This window comes from Mastigoproctus giganteus, chromosome 12, assembly GCF_048544385.1.
Source record: "Mastigoproctus giganteus isolate SK-2022 chromosome 12, ASM4854438v1, whole genome shotgun sequence".
NCBI classification, from domain to species: domain Eukaryota; kingdom Metazoa; phylum Arthropoda; class Arachnida; order Uropygi; family Thelyphonidae; genus Mastigoproctus; species Mastigoproctus giganteus.
In genome coordinates this window covers 18,044,608-18,070,480 of record NC_143586.1, presented here as the reverse complement: position 1 = coordinate 18,070,480, position 25,873 = coordinate 18,044,608, and the positions used below count along the sequence as shown (strand labels likewise).

At 37.2% G+C, this 25,873-nt stretch overlaps 1 protein-coding gene across 1 annotated transcript; it reads right to left on the bottom strand.

Moving 5' to 3' along the window:
- Window positions 1–7,101: 7,101 nt before the first annotated feature.
- On the bottom strand, window positions 7,102–25,570 carry LOC150076743 (cilia- and flagella-associated protein 337-like). The gene is made up of 12 exons (XM_090386634.1): window positions 25,485–25,570; window positions 23,116–23,231; window positions 22,884–23,011; window positions 18,949–19,101; window positions 18,433–18,498; window positions 18,033–18,270; window positions 14,528–14,574; window positions 14,275–14,406; window positions 10,421–10,612; window positions 10,106–10,297; window positions 7,522–7,698; window positions 7,102–7,278 (listed from the first exon to the last, which is right to left on the bottom strand). Exons 1-12 carry the CDS (start codon window positions 25,568–25,570, stop codon window positions 7,102–7,104), a joined length of 1,704 nt encoding a protein of 567 aa, XP_090242760.1.
- Window positions 25,571–25,873: the final 303 nt, after the last annotated feature.

The window sequence follows — 25,873 nt, the reverse complement described above, 5'->3', positions numbered from 1 at the left end:
TTCCCTTCCATGCTATCTTTCTCTTTCTTCCTTTCTTTCTGTTCATCCCTCGTTCTTTCTTCTGTCGCTATTTCTCTGTAGCTCTTTTCTCTCACTATATTTTTCTCATTCTGTCTCTTTCCTTCCATTCTTTCTTTCTCCCTTTCTGTCAATCTCTGGTCCCTTCTCTCTCTCCCTTTCTGTCCCCCATCCTTTTTTTCTATCGCTCTTGTCTTTCACTCTGCTTCTCTTACATTTGTTTCTTTCTTTCTCTCCGTCTCGTTCTTTTCTCTCTCTCTCTCTCTCTCTCTTTTCTTTCCTTCATTCTGTTCGTTCCACTCTCAATTCTTTTTTTCTTTTAATTCATCTTACTTTCGTCTATTTTTTTTATCTATATCTACCTATCGTTTCTTCTTTTATGACACTTATCTCTCTCTCTCTCTCTCTCTCTCTCGTTCACCCCTTCTTCTTCTTCTTCTTCTTATTATTATTATTATGCAAGGAAGCCTGAGGCTTATGCTACACCAGCCAAAAAACAATTTCAAAGTTACCCTGAAAGAGAGAGAAGGGAATCACCAAGAAAGAGAAGAATGATGACATCCAGCTCAAGACCCTGGGTGTACCAAGCCCATACTCACCAGATGTGAGTCCCTGGGACATTTTTGTCTCTCTCTCTCTCTCTCTCTCTCTCTCTCTCTCTCTCTCTCTCTCTCTCTTTCACTCTGGACTGTTTTGTGTCCTTTCCTTCTTACCCACCATCATTCAGTCTTTCTTTTTTCTTCATTCTCTCTCTCTCTCTTTCACTGGAATCCGGACATCTGTGCTAGCATGTATATACGGCATTCCACACACCAATTCTTCAAAATCCTTGTGGTACGACCGTTGGAAGAATGGACTCAGGTGACTTGTGTAGCCATCCTCCAAATAAATTGGATCTTCCGAGGCTTTCTCCTGCATCTCTTTCATCGAATCTTTGATGAGGCATCCATACCAAAGATGTGGAACAACTGCTATGTGAAGTCTGTGTCCATATCGAAGAACAAAAGAACCTGTGGAGTTCTGGCCAATGATCACTCTCTGCAGTCCTAAAGATATTTGAAAGACAATACGGTCTGATCTTGCTCAGCACTACTTCTGGCAGAGACCCCACCCACACTTTACATATTTGTCCAAGGACAGATCCATGGCCACCGGCTTACTACGAATTCAATAAGAGCTTGTATTGAAAGATTGGTGTCACCTGCGCTGATATACATTCTCAGATATATTACCATAGTTAAGAAACTATTGAAGGTCATTGGGATGGCGATTAGGACTAGGTGCCTCTTAGTCATCCAGAAAAATATTCAACCATCATACATAATTAGTAGGAGGGATCTCCAGAAAGGAGTCTTATCAGCGACTCTATTTGAGGCTACAAAGCGTTTTAGATCCGCATCGTGCTGCCAGAAGCATTTGAGGGCAGAACCAGAACCATGTTTTCTACAATATAGAGGCGATCCAGATTTTACCTAAGGGATGACAAGGCCTTTAGGCCGTGAAGAGAGACCGCCAGTGACATAAATCCCGGATGTTTGGAAAGCTAATATGGCCTGTCATCAACTGTGGTGCACAGTCTTTTGAGTAGATTTTATGGCGTGGCGTTGTATACTGCAAGTTCTGTGCTAACTCTGTGGTTTTGACGAGATTGCAGGTGTGAACTTCAAACCATTTCTTCTGAAATGGCTTGAAGTTCAGTGAAATTCATGAAAGTTATAAGTTTTGGGATCAAATATTACTCCCAGATTCTTGTGTTAAGCTATTTGAGGAATGTCAACGCTGTTGAGAGATGACTTTATCTGTGAAGATTGTTTTTTTAGGGAAAAAACTATGAATGGAAGATTTGATGGGATTAATAATCAGCGGGAACTGTGCCATGCAATTAGAGAAGTCTGAGAACTTTGTTTATTCTGTTGGTAACAAGTTGATGATCATGTGTAGGATTGATAGTAGTAAGAAATTCGATGCCATCGGCATACCATAAGTACTCTTTTCTGTAAAGGTTGGTAAATGGGAAGATTAGTGCAGTGAACAAAAGCCCAGAGACAACCCCTCCCTGGGGAAACACCAGCAGTGACACAGCAAAAGAATGACTGGCATCCAGCAGAAAGGTGTACAATTCTGGAGGTCACTAGTGAGTGGAGAAATCCTAGCTGGAGTAGAATCCCAATATTAACAGCGTCAAATGCCAATGTCAAGGTACACAACAGCAATTTCAGAATTATTATCAAAAGCCTGAAGAATTTTTGAGGTTGGAGGTTGGTGACTCAAATTCACCCGAGGGCATAGTGAATGTGGTGAGACATCTCAGGGAGTAGATGGTTAGAAAACTAGTAATGGTATTTTCCCAAGAAGATTAACTACAGTATATGGGCCGGTTGTGACTTATTGACGTTGGTCTACTGGATTTAAGAATGGACATTTCTTCATCAATATTCCATTGCTGCTGAAAGTAATTTTATTTTATTATAATGTTACAGATTGTTAATAGGACTTCAGCAATATGTGGACTTGAGCATTTTAGCATGAAGTGGCACTTTACTTTTAATTATTCGGGCTCTGGAGACGGGTGGGTAAGACATTTGAGAACCTAGTGATATGGCCAAGCCACTCCTTCGGATTGAGATTCTGCGGGAAGTTTAACTGGACATTCGCGTACGAAATTTTCCCTTTATCCAAAGTGGCACTCAAGTAGTTCTTGATGGCTTGCGACTTGGCCGGATTAAAGGTGGCTCTAGCTATCGAGTGAGTCACCAGTCTCCTCGCAGTGGCTAAACCATCTCGTAAGTAGGTCAACAGCCAAATCATCCATGGAATTGCAAAGATATCAAAAATAAACTTTGGATCTTTAAGTTTGGCTAAAGTTCGTCAAGGGCACTGTAACCGGTGCGTGGTCTGAATCAAAATATGTTTCTGGAGGGGGGGAAACAGATTGGTGTGCTTTGAGGAAAAGTTGAGATTCAGCTGATTGGAGTCCCGGGTTGGGAATTCCATGACACTTTCCATTCCAGAGTCCTCAAGAACAGAGTCCTTAAGTCCCCACAAATGAAGAGTATGGCATTTTGATGTATTCGGTTTACCAAACAGTTAGTGGCATCCACAATCAGAGGTTTTGATAAATAATAATGAAAAATAGTCACGATTATGCTAAAGTGGTACCTGGAACGAAATTGATCCTTTGTGGCGCCATCTAACGGCCCTTTCTAGAATTACTTTTACTTTAAGTGTGTCGAGCTATTAAAAATTATCGAGTGAAAAGCATTAGGTGTCTGGGCTGAAAGCGGGCACTAATGATAATGTAGTGAAAAATAAATTAAGGTTGATTAATTTATCGTCTTCAATGTGTGTTTCACGTGACTTTCAATCATTAGACTGCACTAGCGGCTTCCTCTCTTAGATTTTCTGACAGCTAGAAGATTAATTAAAAATAATATTTGCCAATCAATATGGCGGCCTGCTTTTCTTATAATTAGGAATTATTCATTTTTTACAGTATCTTCATTTCTACGTAATATCAGAAATTTCCCGAACTTTTAAAAGTTTTCATTAACCAAAGTATGAGCCTGACACCCGATGTCAAAAGGCATTTCGAAATTTTAACTACTTTAACTGCAGATTTATTAAATTCTAGCAATTTTCGCATTTAGTAGCGCCATCTGGTTTGTTTGGGCGGTGAAGATTAAACTAATCCTACTCTAATACCCCATAGAATAAGCAGAGAAGAAAAATACTGATTCATACTACATAAAGACATGGACATGTAGACATGTGTATATGTAATAGGGCGGCACCCAGAACGTCTGTTCAACTACACCTCGTGTCACTGTGAAGAACAGAATCACTGTAAAAGGCCAGAAATGTGTTTGGTATAGGTTTGTGCGAGTAGTGTGCATGTTCTGCTGTTGTGTCTGGGCGCTTGGCTACCCAGAAGCATCAGTCACCTGGACAGGTGATTCTCAGTACTCGTCCACACCACGGGAAGGTGGGCCAGTCCCAGTAAAACACGTATGTCTCAAAAGAGACTCTGACCCACCTAGTGTTGCCAGAAGGTGGACCAGGATCCTCTGGGGATACGAAGAAGAGAATGATGTAAAAACAGAGTTTCAAAAGTCTCAAAATTAAGCCACATACCAAATTGTGCCAAAAATGTTACTTTTTCTACCCGATAAAATAAGCTTCGTTCATTGTGAATCGTTCTGTATTGATGAACACAAACCACACTTGCTAATGTGATATATATAATACATATATATTTTTAAATAATGAAATAAAATAATTATATATGCTCCACATTTGAGCAGTAAGCAGTTCAGTATTTCTTTATGCATGTTTCTTCAAAAGTGGACTTGGATTACAATATAATACGCATGTGGTATTTTTTATGCATGTTCATAATACGACATTTCATTACACACATTCCTAAAAGGATGTTTCATTATGCACATTCTTAATAGGATGGATGTTTCGTGCATGTTCCTAATAGGATATTTCAATATGCACATTCTTAATGTGATATTTCATTATGTATTCCTTAACACTGTATTTTCATTATGTATTTCTTAATACGGTATTTCATTATGCATGTTTTTAATGAGAATTTCATTATGCATATTCCTAATAGGATATTTCATTATGCACATTCCTAATAGGATATTTCAATATACACATCCCTAATAGGATATTTCAATATGAACATTCCTAATAGGATGTTTTGTGAATGTTCCTAATAGGATATTTCATTATGCACAATCCTAATAGGATATTTCATTATGCACATTCCTAATAGGATATTTCATTATGCACATTCCTAATAGGATATTTCATTATGCACATTCCTAATAGGATGTTTCGTGCATGTTTCTAGTAGGATATTTCATTATGCACATTCTTAATGTGATATATCATTATGTATTTTTTAATATGGTATTTCGTTATGCATGTTTTTAATGAAAATTTCATTATGCACATTCCTAATAAGATATTTCATTATGCACATTCCTAATGTGGTATTTCATTATGCATATTCCTAATGTGATATTTCATTATGCATGTTTTTAATGAGAATTTCATTATGCACATTCCTAATAGGATGTTACATGCTTGTTCCTAATGCATGTAATATCCTGTTAATATTTCATTGAATATAAGGAAATATCCTAATAGGATATTTCACTACGCACATTCCTAATAGGATATTTTATTATGCACATTCTTAATGTGATATATCATTATGTATTTTTTAATATGGTATTTCATTATGCATGTTTTTAATGAAAATTTCATTATGCACATTCCTAACAGGATGTTTCGTGCATGTTTCTAGTAGGATATTTCATTATGCACATTCCTAATAGGATGTTTCGTGGATGTTTCTAGTAGGATATTTCACTATGCACATTCCTAATAGGATGTTTCGTGCATGTTTCTAGTAGGATATTTCATTATGCACATTCTTAATGTGATATATCATTATGTATTTCTTAATATGGCATTTCATTATGCATGTTTTTAATGAGAATTTCATTACGCACATTCCTAATAAGATATTTCATTATGCACATTCCTAATGTGGTATTTCATTATGCATATTCCTAATGTGATATTTCATTATGTATGTTCTTAATACGATATTTCATTATGCATGTTTTTAATGAGAATTTCATTATGCACATTACTAATAGGATGTTACATGCTTGTTCCTAATGCATGTAACATCCTGTTAATATTTCATTGAATATAATGAAATATCCTAATAGGATATTTCATTATATTCAATGCACACTATGCACATTCCTAATAGGATGTTTCGTGCATGTTTCTAGTAGAATATTTCATTATGCATGTTTTTAATGAAAATTTCATTATGCACATTCCTAATAAGATATTTCATTATGCATGTTCCTAATGTGATATTTCATTATGTATGTTCTTAATACGATATTTCATTATGCATGTTTTTAATGAGAATTTCATTATGCACATTACTAATAGGATGTTACATGCTTGTTCCTAATGCATGTAACATCCTGTTAATATTTCATTGAATATAATGAAATATCCTAATAGGATATTTCATTATATTCAATGCACATTATGCACATTCCTAATAGGATGTTTCGTGCATGTTTCTAGTAGAATATTTCATTATGCATGTTTTTAATGAAAATTTCATTATGCACATTCCTAATAAGATATTTCATTATGCATGTTCCTAATGTGATATTTCATTATGTATGTTCTTAATACGATATTTCATTATGCATGTTTTTAATGAGAATTTCATTATGCACATTCCTAATAGGATGTTACATGCTTGTTCCTAATGCATATAACATCCTGTTAATATTTCATTGAATATAATGAAATATCCTAATAGGATATTTCATTATGCCCATTCCTAATAGGATGTTTCATGCTTGTTCCTAATATGATATTTTATTATGCACATTCCTAATGTCATATTTCATTATGTATGTTCTTTATACGATATTTCATTATGCATGTTTTTAATGAGAATTTCATTATGCCTGTTCCTATCAAGGTATTTTTTATGCGTGCATCTCAACTATGGATTCTATAGCACATTCCTCTGCTATTGCTAACAATATAACATTGCTTGATATACGTTTTTGTTTCTAAATATTAAAAATAATTTTCTATTAAATTATATAAAACGGCAACGCTGTATATTATGTACACTTTAAAACTAACTCCAGTCATCACGAATGATGTCTTCGCTCTCCGGAATCTCCATCTTCACGAGGTCATCCGAACACGAACATTTCAGACCTAACTCCACCATGCGTCTACTCATTGGAAGAGTGGTGATCTCTGTATTCTGAAATCCGTAAGTTTTTAAGGAAGCGAAAGGAGAACCCCTTCGAACAAAACGATTCATTTCTGTCAGTTCTTCCTTTGTGGGTTTTATTTGAGGAGATTCAAAAGAAGACGACGTATCAATCTGATTAGGAATGAACTTTGTCACCAGAGACGTATAACTCGTCTTGAAATTGTTATCCTCCATCTCTGCCTCCTGCTGTACATTGGTGGACGCAGTTTCCTTTTGCTTAGCCACTCGTGTGGTCACCAGATCTTCCTCTTTGAATCGCACATTGCTTTCATTACGAAGACCTTTATCGTTTTCTCGCGACCCTTCCCTTCGCCATTTTCGATAGTCAGGGCTTTATCCACTTCTCTTGAAAAATCCTGAGGTGTATCAGAGAAATCCTCTTCAGCGTCTACAGGTTTTGGTTCGATAATCTGCGAGAGAACAATTTATAATTATTTCTTTATTTTATATTTATTTTATTATTAATATATTTTTAATTTTATTTAGATAAAAACTGTAGTTCCACACCCCCTCCTCCTCCTCCCCCGAAACTTGGGTTTCTGATATTGTTAAAATAATTAATATTAACGTAATTAATATAAATATAAATTAATTCATTAATGTAATCTTAAAATTTTCAAGTAATGGAACGTTCCAACTGGGGGTCTTTCTACCTTAAACTCCGTTGTAGCCTCTGCACAAGTGACTAGTAAGCTGCTGCCATCTGGTGTCTCCGAATGAAAGGGAGAAATTCCAAATTCGACTTGGCGTCCGATCGAATCGAAAACAGGAAATCGAATTCTCACCCGCTGCATACAACAGCGTTCAATCACATCCCAAACTCGTAATTCCTAAAACAGAAATATTTTAGAAATTATAAATATAACAATATTCAATAAATTATTGAAATTAATATTGGTATTAAACATTCGGTTTATTTCTATACAAGATTATAAATTATAAAAAAATATCAATTATTCTATGATATATGAACGATTGCTACAGGTATTTGTACTTATTAAAAATCAACACGAATTTTTAAAAAAAAATGTAAATAAAGCGGTAAACTCCCACTACCAATGGACACTTCTGAATAATGCCACCTTAGATAGGCACGCTAGCGAATAATCACGTGATCAATCAATATTTGATTCTTGATCACTATTCACAATTGTTACAATGGCGTAATATTACATTTACAATTTGCATAAGTACACGTACTTTTAGTGACCATGGTTCAAGTCCGTGACTTGCTAAATACGGTGTTGTTTTTTGTATTCTCTCTATCCTGTGAACTCCCCTAACCGTGTAGTCGTCCCGGAGTATAAATATAAAATTTATTTATTTAATTTAATGAACAGTAAATCAGAGCCCTCGTGGGTAGCACAGTTGGTAGGTTGTTGTTGTTGTAATAGGGTTTTAGGAGCACCGGCAACTAAAGCCATATTGGGCTGTATATATTGCCTTTATATTGCGTGTGTTCTGAGGTCGATTTTCTGTAAAAATCCAAGTTTCCCAGAGGAAAAAAACCACGCCACCCCCGCCTGAGATCGACTAACTTAACCATGTTGTGAAAAAGGTCCATGAAAATTCCTCACGTCATCAACAGGACTCGAACGTCTTTTCCACCTGGTGTGGGAAGGAATGCGATTCTACCTACTGTGCTACCCACGAGGGCCAGTTAGTGGGATCACCGTCCTCCCCACACCAGGTGAAAATGACCTGAGTTCGAGTCCCGTCGATGAAATGTGACTAAAACCCCCAAACAAGACACAGACTGAGAACCTCCAATTGTGAAAAATACCTGGACATGACTAACCCACTGATGGGACTTGGTCTTCCAACCGTGACCTGCACATCTTCAATTGTGACAATTATTTGGACGTGACTAAACTACCGATAAGAACCTTGTCGCTCGACCATGACAAATACCTGGACGTAATTAACCACAGAAAACTTGATCTCCCAACCGTGACCTGCACATCTTCAATTGTGACAGTTACTTCTACAACTACAGGAAACGTGGTTCAACTACAGGAAAGGACCTTGCCTGTCGACCATGACAGACAATTACTCAACATGACTAAGCCACTGAGGGCAATTGGTCTCCCAACTGTGACCTGCACATCATTGTAACAGTTACTTGGACATGACTAAACCATAGACATCTTCAATTGTGACAATTACTTGGACATGACTGAACAATTACTTGGACATGACTGACTTGTGCGCCAAGTGACGATCAATATCAGGCTCTCTTGTCTGGTATCTTTTGACTCCCATTCCCTTTCCTCCACTCACCTAGTCGAGTTTACTTCACCTAATAATTTTGAGGACACCTTCCTCTGCGCCTCAATGTTTCTTACTATTTCCCCACCACTTGACTTTCATATTCCCCAATCTCTATCTGTTTTTTTTTTTATATAAGTCCTGTCACTGAAAGCTCAGGCAATTAGGTGTCAGGACCTTCCAGAAAATAATGGGCAACCTGGCTTACCTCCTAGCGGTGCATACTGCAACGTGGGGTTCCATTAGGGGTTCTGCTGCCAAAAGCCAGACCACAACCACAGAATCCAACATAATGCTTCTCATATACGCTTTTACAGAGTAATGCATACTTCACAAGAGTACTTATGGTGCAGTTGTGGGAAACCACCGGTGGCGCCTCCCCTCCCCAAACACTATGTCCCATCGATGACGTGAGGAATTTTTACGGGCCTTTTTCACAACGTGGCTGAGTTAGTCAGTTTCAAGAGAGAACAGCATGGTTTTTTCTTCAGGAAACTCGTTAATAATAATAACATAATAAACTTTATATTTAATTAAAATAATTGAGTGACTTCTTTATGATAACAATTTTCGATTAATTAAGATTTTTTTTTTCCAAACATTTTTTCTTTTAATTTAAAAATTAATTTGTAATTTTTATCCGATAATGTTTCGGTTATAATTATTAAATCATTAAATAAAAAAATTGTTAAATTATTAAATAAATTATTAATTATGGCTTAAAACATGCATTTGGCTCACTGAGTAGTATTAACCGCGTTATTACTAACAATGGATGACGTCATTTTACGTCATAACTATGGTCTCGTGACTTGTGAAACAAACAACTGGCGCGTGAAATGAAACAGGAGTCACGTGGAAGAAATATGTTAATTTCCAGCTTTTGATACATTAGCGCTACCTGCATTATAAAATCATTTTCGTATTAAATAAAATTTAATATTTCACTCGAGCCAAGATTAAACTTACTCCTTCTTTACAGATTGAGAAAAGCCAGTTCCTGTCTTGATGAAAGCGAACGTCCACCACCATAAAACAATGACCTTTAAAAACTGCAATGGGAAGTGTATTCACATACACATTCCACAAACGAACAAAAAAATCTTTACTTCCTGTGGCCACTAAGGAAAGGCGTTTGCTGTAATCAAAACAACGGATACCCTGCAAGTACATCAAGAAATGCAATCACTTAGATTGTATTTATATTAAGCATAAATCCTTATTGAGTATTTGGACGAGTTTAAAATTAATTATTGTTAAATCAGTTTTGTAGGTTGGGCCTACCTTTTTCGTTTTGTACGTGTAACAAAGTCGATTGCAAATAGTTCTAAACACCAGGGGTCGTTCTGTATCCAATGAACAAGAAAAGAAACTTTCGCTTTCTGGGACATAGATGAATTTGCGAATAGAGTCATTGTGGACATCTGCCAACACTATATGACGTACGCATCTTTGGTTTTGGGTTGTATTGAGTTCCTAAGAATACAAACAAAAAAAAATTCGTTAATATTTTTATATGGATAATAAAAATATACACCCAGTGATCACTGAATTATGACCACCTACCTAATATGGTGTTGGGCCACCGTTCGCATAGATAACAGCTACTATACGGCTATGGATTGACTCCAATAGATGTGTGAGGACGTCCATAGGGAGATGCTGCCATTCTGCTCTGCAAAGCTTTCCACAGTATCGGAATAGATGACGGTTGCATTGTCCATATGCCTCAGTTCCCATTCCAAAACATCCCACACGTGTTCAATTGGATTGAGTTCAGGCGAATTTGGAGGCCAATCCAGTCGTGGACAGTGCTGGCACAATCACACAGCGCATTATCGTCTTGAAAGAGTCCATTTCTGTCCGGAAAAAATGCAACATGGCATTGTATACATGATCTCCTAAGCGCTGCCAGTAGACCTCACCAGTGAAACGTTGGTCCAATGCACCAGGAATCGTAGTTCTTGCCAGAAAACACCCCATATTAAGCAACCACTGCCATCTGCCTCAATAGTGGGCATCATGTATGACGGGTTCATGGACTCGTGTTGCTTGTATCAACACGAAGGCGTCCGTCGTCATGCTGTTTGGATAAGTCCAATATTTGGACTTATCCAAACAGCATGACGACGTTCGTCCTTTTATAGTGCGAGCTATGTGCCATAGTCCATTACAGATGGAATTGTCATAATTCAGTGATCACTGAGTGTATATTCGCGTATAAATGTCAAGAACAATATTTGCATCTACATTCATACGTGAAGTTTAAAAGATGGGAACAACGGAGTGTACCTAATGGTAACCGGGACCAACATGATTTTTTGATAAATGAGAGAAAAGTTTTAGAACAACTATTAAAGCTAAAAGTAAACAAGGAACCTAAATGTTATGGATCTATCCAAATTCTAGATCTATTTACCATTACATACAACGAAACTGGCCAACCTAGTTCAATTATGAGAAAATTGCTTAGATTCAGTGGAAGTTGCCACCCATTGTTGACTGGATGCACTGCCTTAGATTTAATATGCTTCTCAAATAAGAGCAGCATATTCTCATAACCCAGTCTTCCTGCCCTGCTTGCCCTTTCTCCCCATATTCAAATTTTGCATCCCTTATGTCCGATCGAAGATATGCAAATCTCTTCCATTCCAGGGAAAATAATTAATCTATTACGAATTAATCTAAAACGAAGTGGATGCAAAAAATAATTTTGGTATATCCACAGACAGAAATGAAACTGAAGTACCCACTTCAGTTTCATTTAAAAACAGAACTTCAAGCAGCGTTTTAATTAACTTAGGTTGGAAGTTCCGTTGTATGTAATGGTAAATAGATGTAGTATTCATTAAACTTCCCCATAGTTTGATGTCATGCGATTTGAGGAAACACTACAATTCTATTGCACACAATCTCCCATCAAATTATACCAATCGACGAAAGTCACGCTAAGTACACATTTGTACAGACACCCACTTATGACAAACTTTACCCAAGGCTATAAATCTCAGAATGTCAGTTTACCTCAATAGCGTCTTCCTCTTTTCAAACGAACTCGGAAGGAATGAAAGGTGGTACTAATATTCCTTTTTTATGTCTCGGATTGAATTATCTATTATTTAAATTCAAGATTACTTTACATTAAACAAATTAGCCTTGAAGAACGAAGTACACTCTGTAAGTTGGCTTTGCCATTCTAAAAGTTTAAACAAGACATTTCTACAGTCAGATGACCAGTTTCCCTGTTGAGTCATCTCTTGAACACCTGCTATTTTCTTGAAAGTTAAAAATGGTGGCTACGCTAAATAAAGATAGGTAGCAACTATCCTTTTCCTTGAAATATGCAGTATTTTTCAGATTTCTGAAGACTTTTCTTTTTACTCTTCCTAAATATTACTGAAATTCTTTCGAGTAAATCTTAAATGTTTACTATTGATGGGATTCGAACTCTGGCCTTTGTCACCCAGTGTGCTACTCCTAAGGGCCTTGTGTGATGGTCTTCTAAAAAAAAGAGAATAAACATTGATGAGAATGTCTTTTCTCTTGAAAATGTGATGATGATAGCATTAATAAGAAATAATTGTCAATTTTTATGCCCTCGTGGGTGGCACCGTTGGTAGAATCGCCGTCCTTCCCACAGGGATGGAAAGGGTCTGAGTTCGAGTCCTGTCGATGACGTGAGGAATTTCTATGGGCCTTTTCACAGCGTGGCTCAGTTTGTCAGTCTCAGACGAGGTGGCGTGGTTTTTTCTTCCGAAATTCGGTTTTTCGTCCAGTAGGTTTTTTCGGTTTTTCGTTTTTCGTCCGAAAATCGACCACAGAACACGCGCAATTTGCAGACAATATACACTATGCTGCCACTTTATTAGGTACACCCCTGCTGTGCACACAACGTTGCAAGTCACATGACACAGTTGTGGATATAAATGCAGCAGAAAAACCTTTCTAGTATCAGTTAAGCATACAAACCATAGCAAGAATGGGGAAAAGGAGTGATCTAACGGACTTCGAACGTGGTATGGTAGTAGGTGCAAGATGTGCTGGACAAAGCACTTCTGAAACGGCAGTTCTCCTGACTTTTCACGCACCACACTTTCAAGGGTGTATCGAGAATGGTGCAACGAGCAGAAAACATCCTCACATCCTCTCAATGGCACTCCTGTGGAAGAAAATCGCTTGTTGATGAGAGAGGTCAGAGGAGGATGGCTAGAATTGTGCAAGCAAACAGACGGGCCACAATGTCGCACATCACGTCAGAATACAATCTTGGTGCGCAGAACAAAATATCGCTATGGACCACTAGTCGCACTTTGTCACGATTGGGCTACAACAGCCGACGGCCACATCGCGTACCTTTGTTATAAAGGAAGAACAAGAGAGCACGCCTCCTGTGGGCACAGCTACACCAGCACTGGACTATCGAGAATTGGAAAACAGTTGCTTGGTCTGACGAGTTGAAGTTCCTGGTGCATCATGTTGATGGAAGGCTCAGAATTTTGCGAAAACAACATGACACCATGGGCACATCATGTCTGAAGACTACTGTGCAAGGTGTGGGGGAATGTTTTCTTGGCACACATTGAGTCCATTGATACCCATAGATTCACGTCTGAATGCCACATTGTACCTAAACATCGTTCCTGACCAAATGCATCCGTTCGTATTGACAGTTTATCCTCAGTCAGATGGTTACTTCTAGCAGGATAATGCGCCGGTGCACAAAGCCCGAATCACTGGGGAATGGTTCCAGGAACATGACAATGACTTTTCTTTGCTGCAGTGGCCCGCCCAGTCCCCGATTCTCAATCCTATTACATCTTTGGGATGAGCTGGAAAGGGCTGTTTGCTGCAGGCTACTGCTCCGTCGAATCGCAAGGAGCTGCGAGACACACTCATGTCTGCATGAACTCCGTTCCTGCACAACGCTTTCAGCAACTTGTTTAATCCATGCCTAGACAAATTCGGGCTGTTTTGAAGGCTAAAGGAGGCTCAACACGTTACTAGGTAGATGTACCTAATAAAGTGGCAGCACAGTGTACATGGAGGTGGTCTCAGTCGCTGATGTTCCTAAAACCCTACCACAAAACAACAAGAGCGCCAATTTTTATTTCATTATTGCTAATAATAATCATTCTTACCGAAAACATCACGCATTGAACACCTTCCATGCTCTGTCGATGAAAAAGTGACGTCACAGGATCGAAAAACGTAAGAATATGAACGTGCCCATAGTTGTCACCAAAAAACAATCGAGATTCTCCATCAGGATCCTGACCAATATACAATAGATTAAATATTGAGTACAATATACTGTATAATCAACGCTAAACAACCATCTTTTATTGTAAGGGCATTGAACCTGGATAGGCAAGAAGACTTGCAAATACTTACGTCCTCATTGAACCAGTAATCCAAACACATGGGAACTGAAGGCATGTCTATTATAGAATAAAAAGAGGTAAAAAAATTTAAACATGAATGATTAGAAATATATTCTCACCCATATAATATCAATTCTTTCGACAATTATTGTTAATACTTTTCATTTACTTGTAATAAAATATTTAATATACAATTTAACAGTTTTTCAAAAAATATTTTTTCTTTTCACGAGGGCGCCATCTGGATATTAATACAGGTTATATACTCTGTAGATTTTTCATCCCGGTGTCATTCTCAATAACCGGAGAGGCTGTTAACAGGAAACACTGCTTCTACAGGGATGGGATGCACTTGAATAGAAAGGGTGCAAGAATATTTGCTGATGCTATCGAGGCAGTGTTAGGTGGGTCGGAAAACTGATAGATTAGGGGGATACAAGGACTAATAGATTAACAGCAGCCACTAGCAGAGGTGAAAGTGATTCTTGAATTGCTTCTATTGGAATGAGCAGCAGCCTGGAAAACGAGATGCACGATATTTCAGAGACTGCTGGGAGCCATTGTGGTACAAGTAAACACATGGGTTGTGTTAGGGTGGCTAAGAGGAAGAGTAGGTGCATATATACTTGCGTGTACACCAATGCTACGAGTTTAGTAAATAAATTTGATGAATTTGAGGTATTGCTCAAAACATCAAAGGCTCTGAAAACCACGTCTCTGAAATCCATTGTTCGGATTTCAGAGACGTGGTGTCACACAGATATAAGGAATGCAGAACTGGAATTTGGGGAGTACAATGTCTACAGAAAGGATAGACAGGATAGGAAGGGAGGAGGGGTTATGCTATTAGTTAAGAAACACATAAATCAGAGAGTCTTATAATGGGGGATTTTAATTTCCCAGATATTGACTGGAATTTGTGGGTAGGTTACTCTCACACTAGCAGGGCTTTTGTGGATTTATTGGATGATTGTTTTCTACATCAGCATGTTCGGGAGGCAACTAGAGGGAGGAATACTCTTGATCTCATTATCAGTAGTGATTCTTCATGCATTAAGAATCTGCAGATAAATGAACCACTAGGTGGCAGTGATCACAGTGTGCTGAAGTGGGATTTACTCAAGGAGGTAACTACCATTAGGGGTAAAGGGAAGGGTTATTGCTTCCGTAAAGGCGACTACGATGGACTGAGACAGTATTTAAATTCTATACAGTGGGACCAACTGATGATGTTACCAACAGCAAATTCAAAATGGGAAGCATTCAAAGAACTTATCTTGGAAGCTACTAGGCTTTACATACCAACTAAGAAATATTGTTCAAGGTTTAGGCCAAAATGGATGTCAGATGAACTAATGAGGCATATGGCAGAGAAGAAAAATGCATGGGATACTTTCAAATTAACACGTGACACAGAAGCTTATGATAGATACAAGTTGATATGCAACCAAGTTACAAAGGAGGTTAGGCAGGCGAAGGCAGATTACGAGAAATCTTTGGCAAAGGATTCAAAGAAAAAAAGAAAACAGTTCCTTACCTATGTAAACTCTATAAAGAAAGGGATGAATCAGATTGGTCCACTGGATATTGATGGTTCAACTGTTGATGATCCTGCTCAGGTGGCTAACAAACTAAACGAGTATTTTGCATGTACATTCACACATGAGGAGTTATTCAGAGAGGGGAATATCGTAGGTGAAGTAAACATTGGCAGTGAGCTAGATTATTTTCTAATAACTGAGAGGAAAGTGGAGGAGAAATTGTTGAGGATAAACATAAAAAAAGGCATCCGGGGTGGACGGGATCTATCCAGTTACATTAAAGGAGGCAGCAAAGGAAGTAAGCAAACCCTTAACCATAATTATCAGAGCTTCTCTGCACTCAGGGGAGGTACCCATGGACTGGAGATGTGCAAATGTGACCCCAATTCACAAAGGAGGATCAAAGGGCGACACAAGTAATTATAGAACTGTGAGTTTAACTTCTGTTCCAGGAAAATTAATGGACGCACTGGTTAAAGAAGCACTGCAGGATCATCTAGACAAGACTTCAGTTATAGTTCGGACACAGCATGGTTTTGTTAAGGAAAAGTGTTGCCTGACTAATCTGATTGGATACTATGATGCAGTCACAAAAGAACTAGATGCAGGGAATAACTTTGATATTATATACTTGGATCTTAGAAAGGCTTTTGATACTGTTGCACATGGAAGACTGCTGCACAAATTGGAACAGTGTGGCATTGAAGGCAAATTGCTGCTATGGATAAAGGGGTGGTTGAGGGGGGAGAAGACAGAGAGTGGTAATCAATGGACACTGCTCATCGTGGACTAATGTTATTAGTGGAGTCCCTCAGGGTTCAGTGTTGGGTCCATTATTGTTTTCTGTATTTATAAATAATATTGATGATGATATATCAAGCTTAATGTCCAAGTTTGCAGACGATACAAAGGTTGTCAGGGTTCTTAAGGACACTACTGATACTATGCTGCTGCATCAGGATCTGGAAAGGTTCAGCAGATGGGCTGATAGGTGGCAAATGAAGTTTAACATTCACAAATGTAAAGTACTACATATGGAAAACAGCAACCCCAGAGCAACGTATCAACTCTGTGGTACTACACTGACATTGGTAGAGAATGAAAAGGACCTGGGGATAATTGTGCAGGCAGATACGAAGTTGTCTGAGCAGTACAGACAGGCTGCAAGAGTAGCTAATGGTGTCTTGTCAATGATATACAGGAATTTTTCTGGCAGGGATAAGGAGGTGATTATTACCTTATGAGAAACAAAGGGTCTGGAGGCCTCATTTCAAGAAGGATGTAGAGCTGCTGGAACGAGTACAGAGAAGGGCAACAAGATTAGTGAATGGAACAAAAGGTTGCTCTTACGAAGAAAGGTTAAGTTTTGCAAATTACAGTGTCTGCAGACTAGGCATCGGCGAGGTGATCTGATAGAGGTGTATAAAGCCTGGAATGGTTTGAGCATGCTCAATGCTGATGGGATTCTTCCTCTAGCTCAGAATAATCACCTGAGAGGGCATAAATTCAAATTGAGGATAGACAGATGTAGGATAGATGTGCGGAAATTTGCCTTTAGCCAGCGGGTAGTTGGTCCGTGGAATAGACTTCCATCCCTTATTGTGGATGGTTGTTTATAGCATAAAGAAATTTAAGGCTCAGCTGGACTGGTACCCGCTAGCTAAAGGGAAATTTCTGTACATCTATCCTACATCTGTCTTTCCTCAATTTGAATTTAGGAAAGACAGATGTATGATAAATGTGCTAATGCTAATGCGAATGCTAACCTTCTTTGAAGCGCCTTCTATCAGTGAGCACTCAGTATTTTCCTGGACTGATGTTCTCGGTGGACTGTATAATGGTCTTGAAGCCCAGTTTCTTCTTAAAAATGGTGTAGGTATACGCAAGTAAACACAATATCTTTGGCTGTAGAAGTTTTACACATCTAAAGTTTTATACAACTAACGCTTGAAAATAACGTTGTAAATCACTCACCATATAGTCGAAATGCTTCCCAATGAGTACTGGCAGAGATATCCATGAAATGGATGACCCTACTAGTTGTAGAGAAGGCATAAAAATCATTGTTTGCCATGTAAGCAGCATCCGTTACGTAACCTTTGGTCATCCTTTGAGTCATCTGATCTGCATCCGTTTCCTCTATGATCTCGATATTTATGTAGTACGTAAACTGAGGGCGGAGATCTGGTCCGAAAATCTTCACAGTCCCATACTGTTCTGCCAAAACAATAATGCACTTTAATTCTCTTGGTCACTTTAAGAATACTATATTACTTTAATTACACTCTGCCACGATACTATATAAGACTGCAATATCCTCCATCGCTTGGTGCTATCTGGTTAAAACATCTAATTAAAGAGAACGTACCCTTACCTGTCCAATAAACACATATACGAAACATGGTTCCGGGATGGACATGATCTTGGCCACGCATTCTCTCTAAAATAAACAAAAATAAATAAATTAATGAATAACAATAGTAATTGGTGTGCTTTTTGCACTATAAATTTTGGAGAAATTCTTTAAGAATTTCTCCAATATCCGACTGGATCCAAACTTGGATCTCTCCAAAACCAATGCAGTATTAAATACAGCGCTCTCCATGTAAATCCAGCTAGTTCCCTTATAAATAGCTTCTGTTTATACTGGAGGGAGATGAGCTAAGGAACGAGGATTTTTCACCCCGGTGTCATTCTCAATGACCTTCAATTAGCATGCCTGTGAACAGCAAGAAGCACGCAACCCTAAACATGTGCTTCTTGCTCCTTAATACATGCGACGTTGCAGCAAAACAGGCGCCGTGTAAACGTAGCTTTAGTCAGTCCAAGAAACTCCGGTTTTTCATCCTACAATATTTACAGCAATTATAATGAACCAAAGAAAACCTACCTTAGACTCCTGTAAGCGAGCAAACCTTGTTCCTCCATGCAAAATACAGGTGTTCTGTTGTTGGCTTTCTTCTTCGCATTTTAGAGTTTCGAGCAAATTTTTCACCACCTCCTCCCATGTAATGATTCCTTCACCTTCTGGACATTTTGTCACCTGTAGTATTTAAAATCCACATTTATTATTAATCTCAATTTTGCGATTTAATTATATAATTACAGTTGTTTAATTGTTATCGATTAAAATTAAACAAGTATTTCATTTATATACTTGTTTAAAAGGAATTAAAACTTTGGATTCGGGAGATTTTCCCAATTTCAATTAGAAGTAACGAGCTCCAGTTTTCTTCTTTTTTTTTTTCTTTTTAATTTTTTGTTTTTTTAAGGTTATCAGCGTTTGGAATTTGGTAGGCCCACATTTATTTGAGATAATGATTTCTACAGAAGCTGTCTTATCTCCTTTTTGTAGGTTATTATACTTATTTCTGTGAAGAGTCATCTTACGCGTGGCTTGTTCCATGTTCTAATAAACTTCAGAATTTGTACCACCTGATATGGCTTCGCGCTGTTGGTTTACATGAAGGTACTGAACTAACGAGGCTTCTTTGCAGCTGCTAAGTGAAGAAACGTGTCTCAAAGGAATATTTTTATGTGATAACTCCTAAATATTCGTAAAAATTGGGACAGGACATTAAAATGACTCTTCCTTCGAAATAAGCAAAGAAATGTTTTTATAGGTTCCAACAGATGAGATCTGCACGACAATAATGACTGAAACCAGTTGTTATATTCTAAATGAACTGTAAATAAATATTTCCTTAATTTACATTTAACGTTGGAGAATCCCGAAGTGGGCAACTTGGAAGTGTCATCTCCCACCACAGCAACACGCAACACCAATGGCCAAAGATCTAAATTCAACCAGATTTGAAAACCAGCATGAAACCATCTTCATCATAAAATGATCCCTTGGAGAGCCTCAGCGCCCAACGTTTTGGACACAGTGTACTGGTGGATCCCCCAACCAGCTCTCCACTCCACTTTCGACATTTTTTATTTGGATTTCAGCAAAGCATTTGACTCAATCCCACATGAGCGGTTACTTTATAAGCTGAAATAGGTTGAAATCACAGGGAAAATCCTTAGATGGATAGGATGGCTTCAGGCCAGGAGGCAGAGGGTGGTGAAAAATGGTTATTCCTCAAATTGGGTTGACTTAAGAAGTGGGGTTCCCCAAGGATCAATATTAGGACCACTGTTGTTTTTGATTTTCATAAATGACATCGATAAAGGGATAGAGGGCGTGATGTCTAAATTTGCAGATGATGTAAAGATTGGTAGAGTAGTTAATGATCGCCGCCAAGCAGAGCTTCTTCAGAGCGATCTAGATAAACTTCAGGGATGGTCAGAAAAATGGCAGCTATGCTTTAATCCAATAAAGTGTAAGGTATTACACCCGGGGAACAGTAACCCCAAAATAACTTATACACTTGGTGGAGTTGAACTAAAGCCAATAGTGAAGGAAAAGGACTTGAGTGTTACGATACTAAAGTTCTCCAAGCATTGTAGACAGGTTGCAAGGAAGGCCCATGATGTCCTATCGATGATTTATCGAACATTTGCTAGTAGAGATAAGTATGTCATAATCCCGTTATATAAGGCTATTGTTATAGTACACTTGGAGCACTGTGTTCAAGTGTGGAGACCCTATCTAAAGAAAGACATCAAGCTGCTTGAGAGGGTCCAAAGACGGGTAGCTCTTCTGGTGAAATCGACAAAAGGGCGTCCATAGGAGGAAAGGCTTCGAATATGTGGGTTGCTCAGCTTCGAAACTAAGCACCTTAGAGGAGACTTGATTGAGGTGTTTAAGGCTCTAAGAGTCATAAGTAAAATGAATGAAGATGAAAATTTCACGGTTTAAATGATTCTAGAACTAGGGGCCATAATTTCAAGTTACTGCGGGAGATGTTTAGTTTGGATTGCAGGAAGTTTTATTTTAGCCAGCGAGTTATAAATTACTGGAATAAGTTGCCTACATGGGTGGTAGAGGCTGACAGTTTGGGGAAATTCAAAGGTCAGCTGGATAGTTATCTACGGGAGGAGGGAAACGCATAGGTTGTCTATTCCCTTTTCTTTTATTAATTATTTATTTTTGAAAAATTTCTATTTATTATTTATTTTATTTTTTCTATTATTTTATTTATTTATTTTGACTGGGGCAGCATAAGCCATAGGCTTTCTTATACCATGTGGCCATTGCTAATACTAATACTACTAATAATAGTAATCGGACGCAACCAACCACAGGGCAGTGAAAATTTCATAAAGGAGAAAAATCCATAAAAGTGTAAAAAATAGTAATGATAAAATTATTTCTTTATACAGCGTATAAATAAACATGCAAATAACTCTATTAATAATTTTGAATATATATTAATACAAAACAATTCATTTATTTAATCAATTTAATATTTACTTAAATTTCAAATACCTTCTTGATTTGATATCGAGGTATTATTGTACCCAGACATGACTCAGTACTCAATCCACGTGGCAATAATCAATAGTTTTAATGGTGTTTTCTAACCGTGTTATTCCATATTTTTTCGCCAATCAGTAATCGGCACATATTATCACCAGATAAATTAATGAGGGTTGTCTTATCTATTGACTAAAAAATGACCTTCTTTTTAATCTCATTAAATTTATCTAATTTTTTGTCTCTTGTGAAACACCAAAACAACATTAATCGTGCTAAAATTGTGTCATTAACCTGTTGTTGTTGTAGATGAGCATCCATGACTAAGGCCATATTGCCTACTGTCTGTAAATTGGGTGTGTTCTGTGTCGATATTTTGTGTTGCTGGATGAAAACCCATGCTCACCTCGCCTCAGACCGACTAACTCGGCCACGTTGTGAAAAAGTCCCATAAAAATTCATCCACGTGACTCAAACTAAAGTCTTTTCCACCCGGTTTGAAAAGAACGCCGATTCTATCCACTGCGCTACCTACGAGGGTATCATTAACCAGATATCAGTTTCTATTTATTTATTATTAATATTTTAAAATACCATTGGAGAATTTCTTCATAATGCAACATTCCACTTATACACTTTTTTCTCCAGTCAACGTCCGCAGTCCAATCCTGATTAGATAAATCCTATCAACAGAATAAAGGTATAAATCTCTAATTGCAATTTATCTTTATAAAATATCTCAATAACCGCAAAGACTTTGAAAGATGGAAGCCAAGGCTAAGAAAATTTTTATGATGTGCACTTAAGATTAAAATACTTTCCTTTCAACGTATATAGAAGGACGAGTTCTTAGTAGAAAAACATTCGATCTAAAGAGATTTGCGATGTAATCTTTAGATGAAGTCTTACTTTCGTAAAGGGAACAGAAATCCCAGTGGCATCAAAAAAGAAAACAAAATCACGTCAGGTAAACCTTACCCAGATTCAGAGTCGAATAGCCAGGTGCAATCCAAGGCAAAGCCCCTGAAGTACACGAAATGTCACTTCTATCCCTTTAAGTCTTTGATAACTTTGGCATTTCACCTTCACGGAGTCTTGATAAGTCGCCGTAACATGCTTAAGAACTTTGAGGGTAATCTCTTCGCGACAGCCCTCCTCTGCTGTATTAAATATATTTATTGGACCAATTGCGTGTATTCAATTCACAGATTTCAGCTCGTAATAAAATTCAAATCCCAAATATTTACAGAAGAAGAAATTAAAATCAATCTCGGATTTATTGGAACTTCTCAAACAAAATAACTCAATGTCGGAAACATTGCTTTATTGATTTATCCCACATTGGGGACGTGTGGAGAAGGATGAGACATGAAGATCTTTATTGGACAGCAATTTTTTTGACACTAACTACGTTAAGAAATATTTCCTTCGAAGAAAGATCTTTGTCGTTCTTTTCTTACCTTCAAGAAAAATGTCCTAGCAGATTCTTCGTAGCGCTGAGAATTTAAGCTTTCGCAGACAACATCTTGAAAATCCTCGAGTCTTAATCCACATTTTAGGTTTTCCTCTTCGCAGCTTTCGGTGGATTCTAAATGATGATATTCGAATTAGTTTTATCGATGCCCCTGCGAAATTCCCAAAATCCCGAAAGTCCCAAAATAAAATTAAAAAAAAAAATTATTTCCTTTTTACCTTTATGTTTCTGTAATGAAATCTTCTCCCAAAAATACGTCTTCAGTCTTTCCAGGTTAATTGCATTGAGGGTATCTTCTAAAGCCACATCATCTTCAAATTCTTCAGATATCAATCTGTGAAATCCAAGGCAAATACATCAATAAATATTAATGAATGTATTTATTTTTTATAAAAGTTTATTCCGCTGCATACACCCCATGTGAGATTATTATTTATTATTGTTTTTAATTAATTAAATAAAGTGTACCAAGGCAGAGTTGAACTTGTTTGTTTTCCGGAGCTGCCCTACATAATCCACGACATGCAAATGTCTCTCTGTACGCGTAGAGTTATGGCCTGCCTCCAGGTGTCATGGACGGGTACTAGTAAGAAGACTTCCTGGTGATCTCTGCTTCCTGGTAGCAAAGTGGACAGACGCAACTAAACGATATAAGCACACTGCACTCATTTCTGGCCATTCTACAGAGTTATGAATCATCACAGAGTAAGAAGCTGAAACACGTTGGGATTACTGGAAAGATTCTAAGATGGACATTGCTGGATGGCTGCAGGGCAGTAGGCAGAGGATTGTGATCAATGGATATCCTTCGGATTGGTGCAATTTCAGAAGTGGAAAAGGAAAGAGATAGGTACATAGAAGAAGAAGAAAAAAGAGAGAGAGAAAAAAAATCAGGATTGATAGATAGATAGATAGATAGAAAACCAGAGACAGAGAGAGAGAGAGAAAAGGACAGAGGGAAAATAAATAGAGAGAGAGAGAGAGAGAGAGAGAGAGAGAGAGAGAGAGAGAGAGAGAGAGAGAGAGATAAAAATAGAAAAAGAGAAAGGGATGAAAGACAGATAGGGTAGCAAGGGGAGAAGAAGAATAGAACAGCAGAGAGAGAGAGAGAGAGAGAGAGAGAGAGAGAGAGAGAGAGAGAGACAGAAATTTGGGAGAGAGATAGGGGAAGAAAGAGGGAAGAAACAGAGTGAGAGAGAAAGATAGTTTTCTTTGTTTCCCTCACAGGCCTCTCTCTCTCTCTCTCATTCTTTGAAAGAGAATATCTCTGCGTTTTTCAAAAGGGACAGTACTTTTAGTCTCTTTCTCTCTCTCTCTCCCTCTCTCTCTCTCTCTCTCTCTCTCTCTCTTTGAAAAAGAAAGAGAGCACTGATATTTTTAAAAGTGCTGAGAGAATAATGTAATGATAAATAAAATAATATAAGTAAATATAAGAACAAATAAAGAAAATATAATAATAAATACCTAAATAATAATAATAAATTAATTTTCTAATCACACTCCGCGATCTTCAAAAAAGTTTACAAGAATATATTCAGAAGAGTTTACAAGACAAAATAAACAGTATTTCGTACTGTTTTACATTTTAAACAGCATTGCTGATAATTCTGCTCTTGAACACGTAATCTTCTTGTCCAATAGAACTTATAAATAAGCCTGCTACTGGACTACTGAAATAAATTGAAAATATTAAATTTCCACAACTGCGCCACCTGCATAAATAAATAAATGCTATCAAAAATCTAAAAATTATTAAATATATAAAATATATAATAAATAAATAAATATAATGCACGTTATATTTAATAGTTTAGTCCAAATATAATAAATATAAACTAAATAAAATTATTAAACAGCAAAGTTAACTAATAGAAAATTTTCTAAATCGAATAGTTAATATTTGATGTGTCTATAAATGAGAGAGAAATGACCAAAAGAACATTTTCGCGCATGTCCTTTGTGAAATTTCTGGGCAACTGAAACGAATTGAATGTTAAATAACAAAAATTTAATTTCTACAATTGCGCCACCTGCATAAATAAATAAATTCATCCAAAAATCTAAATATTATTAAAGATAAAAAAATATATAATAAATAAATATAACGCGTGTTATATTTAATCGTTTAGTCCAAATATAATAAACATAAACTAAATAAAATTATTAAACAGCAAAGTTAACTAATAGAAAATTTTATAAATCGAATAGTTAATATTTCATTTTCGCGCTTGTCTTTTGTGAAATTTCTGGGCAACTGAAACGAATTGAATATTAAATAACAAAAATTTAATTTCTACAATTGCGCCACCTACATAAATAAATAAATGCATCCAAAAATCTAAATATTATTAAAGATAAAAAATATATAATAAATAAATATAACGTGTTATATTTAATCGTTTAGTCCATTTTATAAACCGAATAGTTTGAAGTGTCTATAAGCTAGAGAGATTACGTAATGTTTGCTGTAAGAAATTTTTTAATAATTATTTTCCTTTCACTTCGAAATACGAATTTCATTTTCACTTCCTGCTATTAGTGCTGAAATCACAAAAATTATTCACAAAAGAAATTAATCCTTATTTACCTGGAAGCTTTACTGCTGCCTAAACTTCCAGCTCTTGGCACATGGCGGCGCGGCCTGCTTTCATCTGGTAGATGTAAAAGAGCCATTTCTTTTTTTGACTGATGATAAATGCCTTCCTTCCAAACACCCCTTCAAGTGATGATGCTAAAAGGGCATGAAATGGGGAGGGGTGGTTCTCCGGTATGTGTCACGGTATTACCATTTCTATAATCGACTGAATATCACCTTGCTCGGGGAATGAAAGTCATCGTCTGCTTTTTGTTTCTATGTAGTCAAGGCAACCTAGTTGCTTAGTTACTTAACGTTTTTGGTATGGTTTTGTAACGCAAACGTACACGCTAATAATCGCAATATTAAAGGTGGCGCTGTAAAAAACAAACTTTACTAAT